Raw genomic sequence first — 8,553 nt, 5'->3', positions numbered from 1 at the left:
TGAGTTGGTTACGGAGGCATGCACTGAGGAAGCAAATGTGGCCTTGGTACCGAGTTTGTTTCACAACATGGTTGAAGAGCTTCAGGGCAGAGGAAATGACCTGGGAGTTGCAGTGGGAGAGGGACTCCCTGAGATTCTTGTAGAGAGAGGAGGAAAACTTCTTCAAGGCAGGCATCCTTGACCCACAGTGCTCCTAGGGAGGGAATTGCAGGATTTTGACCGAGAAACAGTGAAGCAATAGCAATATAGTTCCATGTCGTGATGGTCAGTGGCTTGGAGGGGAACTTGTAGGGATGGCGTACCCTTGTATCTTCTCTTGGCCTTCTAGGTGTAGGCAGCTGTGGGTTTGGAAGATGCTGTTTAAGGATCTTTGGTGAATTGCTGCACTGCATTTTGTAGGTAGTAGCAGTATTGCGTACTGAGCGTGAGTGGTGGAGGGAGTCGGTGGATGCAGTGCCAGTCAAGCGGGTCGCTTTGGCCTGCATGGTGTCAAGCTGCTTGAGTGTTGTTGGAGCAAGATTCATTCAGACAAGTCGGGAATATTCCATCATATTCCTGATTTGCGCCTTGTAGATGGCAGATGGGAGGTGTGTAGGGAATTCCAGAACGTTGGGCTGATGCCGCAACTGTCAATAGTAAAGGAAAGTCCAAGTAATGGAATGTTAGGTTGGAGAGTAGCACTGACAAAAGTTCTGATGCTGGAAGAACCATTATATCACAAGATGTTTGCTGTGTTCAGGGATGGCAATGTAGAGTGTCATGTATTTACGATTAAGGATTATGTCAATGATGAGAAGACATAAGAATTTAAAAGATTGTGGAGATTCTATGAGTAGGATTTAGAAATTGAAAATGGACTGTAGCAAGAGTTGTGTCTTGGCTCTGTGGTAGCAGATGTCAGTTGTTTCTCACATTCCCTCTTTGCACCTCATAGCAACTACTTTATTACTTTGTGCTGTTCTTTGTATCTCTCCCATTTGGCAGGACTACATTTACCTTTTGCATTTCTCTGAACGTTCCTTTTAGTTTTTGCTTGCCTCTTATTCCTTTAGTCATCCCTGGATTTTTATAGCAAGTAGAGTTCTTAATTTAAACTGGTTGTGTATCACTGTAAGTTCATATATTGCACATCAGCTACTGATGTTCCTTCATTGTGGTATTAAGAGATTTGCCCAGTTTGCTGTGTACAGTCTTGTTGTGAGTTTGTATTCAATAAGATGTTTCACCTGATACAATAGTGCTCATAATATCTCCCCTAAAACAAGAAATTGGGCAGATAGCATGGTATTCAAGAATCCAAAAGACATTCATTACAAATAACAATATGTACAAACATTACACTCATTCAGCACATGGGCTAATATTAATTTTAGATTATAACAGAAGCATGCTTCCAATAAAGTGTCATGCATCAAGTGATCTGGGATAAGATGGAGTGTGGGATTTTTATATGCTCAGCTTGCATGCTGTGGTACAATGATGATATCATAAGCAAGTCTCTTAAAGGGTTACTGATCATAACACACATTTTCCGAAGATAAAAATCTCTGCCAAGTTATATTGGCATATGTTATCAATTTCATTGTTATACAAAGTTAAAACAGAATCTGTATGGTAAACATTTCAAGCTTCAATATAATACCTTTTGTAGTTTGTTAATTGTCTTAGTATTTATGATTGTATACCTATCTGAAGATATACATATTGTCCTCTGTCATACTGGTTTTGAAATTTGATTGATGAACTACTGGTTGCTGTCACTCAACATCAGCACATAGTCATCACTGTCAGAGTGTTCTTCTTTCCCACTTTGTGCATGATTGCTGTGCTGTACACTGGTCGGAGCTGGCTTTAGTTCCTTTGCAATGTAGTAGCAGTATTTCTATTCGAAAACTTCTGCTTTCCAAGTATTTGTATTTCTAACATGCACTGTCTGCCCAGTGGACCATTTGGCAGCTCTGTCTATGTGTTGTGTATCTGAATCATATTCCCATGCTAGCTGCTTTGTGCATTGTGTCCCTGGTATAACATCAACATGATAGCTTGGTGTAATGCTTTTGGTCATAAGACTTATTTGCTCTTGAGTTGTCTTGTTATACTAGTACATCGGAAATAGAATCATACAATCCCTACAGTGTGGAAGCAGGCCCTTCGGCCCAACAAGTCCACACCAACCCTCCGGAGAATATCTCACTGAAATCCATTCCCCATTACTCTACATTTACCCCTGACTAATGCACCTAACTTACACATCCCTGAACACTATGGGCAATTTAGCATAGCCAATTTATCCAACCTGTACAGCTTTGGATTGTGGGAGGAAACTGGAGCACTCAAACGAAACCCACGCAGACACGGTGAGAATGTGCAAACTCCACACAGACAATTGCCCAAGGCGGGAATCAAACACTGTTCCCTAGCGCTGTGAGGCAGCAATGCTAACCAGTGATCCATCGTGTCACCCCAATGAATGAATCCTCTCCAGATACTTCTGTAATACTGTCAGGCCATCCCTGGATGATGACCTTTTGCAGTTCTTGTTTTTGCTTACTTTTAGTAGTTGCTTTTTGCAACTGTTCACACTGGCTTTGGCCAAAGTGTAATGGATCATCCATAAGAATATCTTCAAATTTATAGTGAAAAGTAATAATGTGTAAATGAAGAGGAATATCTTGGTCTTTATATAGGACGGATAATTTGTTCAGTGTGTCAGATGCAATTATCTTGGTATTTGATTTTTGTCTCACTTCAACATGAGATTGTTGACTGATTTGGTTGCAATACATATGGCCTGTTCTACCACTGTATGTGTGGATTGAATCTCACGATTGTGACTAGACTGTGAGTACCATAGTCCTGCCACAGCTAGACTGTTGTTAACAATTGCTCGTAGAATTTGGGAAGCCAAGACAAATCTGCACATTAGCTTTACTGTGTAATACTGCCAAAGCACAAAATTGTTGATTCCTTATAAGCTGTGAGACATTCTCCCATTGCTGAGTTACCTGTCTTTCAGGATGTGTAGTGGTAATGTGTTGACATTACCTCGTATGTTGGCCTTAGCTTTCAATGTTTTAGATTAGATTAGATTACTTACAGTGTGTCATTTTGCCTTTTCAGGACATATATTAATGACTGTATATAAAAAAAACTTCTGATCTCCTTATTGTATTGCCATGTTTGCACTACCCAGTTGACAGTGAACATCGTTGCTGAAAAATCTGTTGCAGGAAAAGCGCAGCAGGTCAGGCAGCATCCAAGGAGCAGGAGAATCGACGTTTCGGGCATAAGCCCTTCTTCAGGACCTGCTGCGCTTTTCCGGCAACACAGTTTTCAGCTCTGATCTCTAGCATCTGCAGTCCTCACTTTCTCCTAGTGAACATTGTTGTTCTGTTTGTATTTGTGCACCGTCTTAACATTTTCCTCACTGCTAGTTTTGTGGTATTGTACTATGTTATTGGTCACTTGTGTTTTGATTTGGGTCTGGTTTGATCTTTGGATGTGTGCGTGGGTGTCCATCCTTTGGTGGCACATGCTTTCCAATCATCATGAAGGGTTAGACTGCTTTTGAGTAGGTGAGGTGAATCCCTTCTGATGCAGATTTTGTTGGTTTGGTGTAGTTTGCTGACTGTAACTACACTGTCTTTGGAGCCTAGACTATTACAGTGGAAAGCCACTATGGCTTCATACTTGCATTCATCCTCAAATAATGTTTCAATGGTAGTGCCCTATTTTTCTTGTTCAAGTGATCTTTCCTAATGGAGTTAATCAGCATACTTTTATTCTCAGCAAAAAGAAATTATCTCTGTTTTCTGGATTGTTAATGCCAAAAGAAAATACAATCTGGGAGATTGACTGCCTCATAGTCAGGACAGAAGGGTGTGACAACAATCGAGGAAGGTAGAGGGATCCAGGAGGTAGTGTTGAAGGAGCCTCAGCTCCTATCCAATAGGTTCTTGCTTCCTGTTTAGATGAGAGCAGGGGCTGTAGGAAGGATGAGCACACTGATTGTAGCACCACGATATAGGCAGCCATTCAAGACCATGAGGGGAACGAAGAGAATTGTAAGTGTAATTGGGGATAGTATAGTCAGGGGAATAGACACTGTTCTTTGTGGCCAGATTTGAGAGTCCTGAGTGCTGTGTCACCTGCCTGGTGTTTGGGTTTAGGATATCTGATTGTGGTGGTGATCTTTCAGGAAGCACTGGAGTCAGGGAGGGTCCCAGAGGGCTGGAAAATGGAAAGTGTATCACCTCTATTTATGAAGGGAGGGAGACAAAGACAGGAAACTGCAAGTCACTTAGCCTGATCCCAGTCGTTGGTAAGATTTTAGAGTCCATTATTAAAAATGAGATTGTGGAGTATTTGGAAGTGCATGGTAAAATAAGGCTGAGTCAGCACGGCTTCATCAAGGGAAGGTCAAGCCTGGCACATCTGTTAGAATTCTTTGAGGAGATAATGAGCACAAAGGCGAGCTAGTGGATGTAATACATTTGGATTTCCAGAAGGCCTTTTACAAGATCCCTCACTGGAAGCTGCTACTTATGGTAGCAGCATAAGTATGGTACTTATGTCCCATGGGTTAGGGGCAAGGTACTAGATTGGGTATTGCATTGGATGACTGGCAGAAGGCAGAAACTAGGGATAAAGGGAACTTATTCAGGATGGCAGCCAGTAATTCCGGTGATCTGCAGAATTCCACGAGCCTGTGTTGGGACCACAACATTATTATTTAACAATTTAGATGAAGGATCTGAGGGCATTGTTGCTAAGTTTGCAGATGACACAAAAATAGGCAGGAGGGATAGGTACTGTTGAGGAAGCAAGGAGGCTGCAGAAGGACTTGGACAGGCTAGGCAAATGGGCAAAGAAGTGGCAGGTGGAATACAGTGTGGGCAAGTGTGAGGTTATGCACTTGGGTCAAAAGAATAGAGGCATAGAGTATTAGCCAAATGGAAATCTGAAACACCTGGGACTTGGGAGTGCTGGTTCAGGATTCTCTTAAGGTTTACGTACAAGTTCATTTGGCAGGTAGGAAGGCAAATGGAATGTTACCATTTATTTCAAGGATGCTAAAATACAAGAGCAGAGAAATACTGCTGAGGCTGTATAAGGCTCTGATCAGACTTCATTTGGAATATTGTCAGCAGTTCATGGACCCTGTGTCTAAGGAATGGTGTTCTGGCATTGGGAAGGGGCTGGAGAGGAGGTTAACAAGAATGGGATGAAGGACTTATTACATGAGGAGCGGTTGAGGACTCTGGATCTGTACTCATTGGAGTTTAGAAGGATAAGGGGAGAGTATCATTGAAACTTACAGAATACTGAGTGGCCTGCATAGAGTGGAGGTGGAGAAGATGTTTCGCCTAGTAGGAGAGACTAGAACTTGAGGGCACAGCCTCAGACTGAAGGGACAATGAGATGAGGAGGAGTTTCTTCAGCCAGAGAGCAGTGAATCTGTGGAACTCATTACTACAGAAGGCTGTGGAAACCAAGTCATTGAGTATATTTAAGACAGAGATAGATAGGCCGTTGATTAGTAAGGCAATCAAAGGTCATGGGGAGAAAGCAGGAAAATGGAGTCAAGAAACGTATTACCATGATCAAATGGTGGCGAGGACTCAATTGGCTGAATTCTGCTCTGTATCTTATGGTATGATGGACAACTGTCTGTACTCACAGGAACTGATGCTGCTTGAAAGTGAAAATCTCTCCCTTTTGTCCAAATTCCCTGTTGGCAGAAAGTGTTGTGCAGTTTGTCTTCAGTTGTTTTTTTTTAAATATCTACCACAAGCTATCGGACTCTTTTATAGATGGCCACTGCTGCTACGACGATGTGCAGTTGCTTCCATTAAATTTTACCTGAACAGAAAAAATAACAACAAAGAATTCTGGCTGCTGGAAACCGGAATCAAACAAAGAAAAGAAAATACTGGAGAAACTGAACAGATCTGGCAGTATCTATGGAGAGAAGGCAGGGTTCACATTTTGGGTGCAGTGACTTTTCTTCAGAACTGAGGATCTTCTATCTGATGCTGGATTGCTTCTATTATCTCCTGTGACGTTTAAAAAAAACTGGGCATAGACAGCATGGTATTGAAGAATCTGACAGACATTTACTACAACAAGCTATTATGTATAAACATTATATTCCTCAGATACGTAAATGTTTGGGTTAATATTAAGTTACAACAGAGCTGAATACTTCTAGCAATGCCATGCTTTAGTGATCTAAGGTAAGATGGAGCATGAGATCTTTATACTTGCCATGTGCTATAATGCAGTGATATCATGGCCATGTCTTTTAAAGGAGTACTGACAGCAATACATAACACAGCAAGCCTTCATATTATCATATTGAAGTCAGCCTACCTTAAATCTAGAATTTTAGCTGCTTTGTGTGTCATATGATGAGAATTGAACAATTGTGTAACAAATACAACATGAGTTGAAACAGGGAGTTTTGCTTCTCTACTTTGCTGAATCAATAGTGTCATAAATATGGTGGATTTCTTGAACATTCAGTAGTTTTCTTTGTCATTATTTCTTGGAACCACCAGTTGGGCATTGCATATTCGAGCAATGAGCCAGATAGCCTTAGTGTACATAATGTTTTTCTATTAGTAATCATAGTATAGAGTTCAAAGTAATGTTTGAAATGTGAAACAAAATAGCTACTTGGCTTAGAGATTTGAGTAGAGCTAACTTCAACAAAACAAGTCATTGACTGTCCACAGTAAACTGAGCAAATCCATTCTGAAGACGGGTCACTGGACCTGAAATTGTAAACTTTGCTTTCTCTCCACACATGCTGCAAGACCCACTGGGTTTTTTCTAGCAATTCGATTTGCGTTTCTGAGCAAATCTGTTTATGGGTGTGAGGACAAATCAGTGGATGTGTTCATAAAATGATGAAATGTGATACCAAATCTGTTCTGCAATGTCTCTAGGATCTTGGAGCAACTTTGCAATGATCTCACAGAGCTGCCCCCACTGGGTATTAGCACAGAGTAAATGGAGTTCTGGATATAGGTTTGCTCACTGAGCTGGAAGGTTCATTTCCAGACGTTTTGTTCCCCTACTAGGTAACATCTTCATTGGGCTTCTGGGCGAAGCACTGCTGATGATTCCTGCTTTCTATTTATATGTAAATAGGAAGCAGGAATCATCAGTGCTTTGCCCAGAGGCCCACTGAAGATGTTACTTAGTAGGGGGACGAAACGTCTGGAAATGAACCTTCCAGCTCAGCGAGCAAACCTACATCCAGAATCTCAACCTGAGCTACAAATCTTCTCAAAAAGTAAATGGAGTTAGAAAGGGGATCAATAGGTAAGGTGAGATTGGTTTAGCTTAATAGAGGGAAATACATGTAGAGAATAGTCTTTAATAATATAACAGTCAGATTAAAGACTCAGATTACCAAGTATAGCAATAGTTTGTATGAATATGTAATAAACTTGGGTTGGGTTCAAAAGAAGCCCAAGCCTGAAAACATTTCTTGACCTTCTCAAAGTCTAAGATGTGGGCATTAAACCAGAGGTAAATGGATAATTAGTTTATACCCCTCAGGCAAAAGAAAAACCCTGTGCATTCTCACTCAAGTGTTGGTGCACCACCTTGCCTGTGATATTTCAGATGAGTTTGGCCAAGTGAGAACCACTCACTCCCTTACGCACCAACACTGTTATTCTTCAATGAAAGGCCCAGAGGTTCCACTCCTCACTGCTTTCTCACCATTGTAGATGGCTTTAATCAACCTGTTGTGTCACATGTCTGGAGCAGACGGAACCTGAAATGAGGCCTCCTAGCTCACAATAGGGACACTACCGGTGCACCACCAGTGTTCCCTCGAATAATCACATGTATCGTATTGTCACATCGCACTCTGATTGAAAACCCTTTATGTTAAGATTCTTCTGTACTTATTCATTTTGTGTAGAAAGCTTTTTTTTAAACATCTAACCATGTCTATAACTTTGCTTATTTTCATTTGCTTGGGATAGGATAAGAGCTGCTGTGCAGAAAGTGGAGTTACAGTGGCAACAGGCTCTTGCCAGAGCTCAGCTTTTGCAGAAGGACCTTCAGTGTAGGGAAAAGGCTGAGCAGGTAAAATTCATAAACGCAAATTGTTTTATTGTACATAGTATAATTGCTTTGTTCTCTAACTTACTAAGCAGAATGACAAATGGCAAAGTGGAAATACTTGTTCTTGGTATAGAATAATTCGTTGCAGTTGAGTTAATTTTACTGAATGGATCTTGACTACAACTTGCTGAAGTGCGATGGAAACAGGCATACTGCTTACACCTACTTGTACAAGAACAAAACACTGCTGATATTGGAAATCTGAAACATAAACAGAAAATGTTGGAAATGTTCAGGTCCGGCAGCATCTGTGGAGAAAGAGATTTAATGATTCATAAAGATCACAGAGCTGAAAACACAAGTGCTGTCTTTCCTTCCATATTTTCTGACCTGCAGATTAATTCCACCTTTCTCTGATTTATTCCTCTGTCTATTCAATGTCGTAGGGTGACTTGTTAGAGGTGTACA

At 41.1% G+C, this 8,553-nt stretch overlaps 1 protein-coding gene across 4 annotated transcripts in view; it reads left to right on the top strand.

Moving 5' to 3' along the window:
• The window catches only part of si:ch211-241j12.3 (uncharacterized protein LOC566552 homolog), a 110,836-nt gene that overhangs the window by 58,648 nt on the left and 43,635 nt on the right, over window positions 1–8,553 (top strand). For all 4 annotated transcript variants that reach the window (XM_043686929.1, XM_043686930.1, XM_043686928.1 and 1 more), the window contains one exon: window positions 8,004–8,106. In XM_043686929.1, coding sequence (XP_043542864.1) covers window positions 8,004–8,106 — 103 coding nt within the window. The remainder of the gene's footprint in view (window positions 1–8,003; window positions 8,107–8,553) is intronic.

Source organism: Chiloscyllium plagiosum, chromosome 3 (genome assembly GCF_004010195.1).
Source record: "Chiloscyllium plagiosum isolate BGI_BamShark_2017 chromosome 3, ASM401019v2, whole genome shotgun sequence".
Taxonomy (NCBI): Eukaryota; Metazoa; Chordata; class Chondrichthyes; order Orectolobiformes; family Hemiscylliidae; genus Chiloscyllium; species Chiloscyllium plagiosum.
The sequence above is the reverse complement of the archived record's forward strand: the minus strand, read 5'-3'. Positions and strand labels throughout refer to the sequence as shown.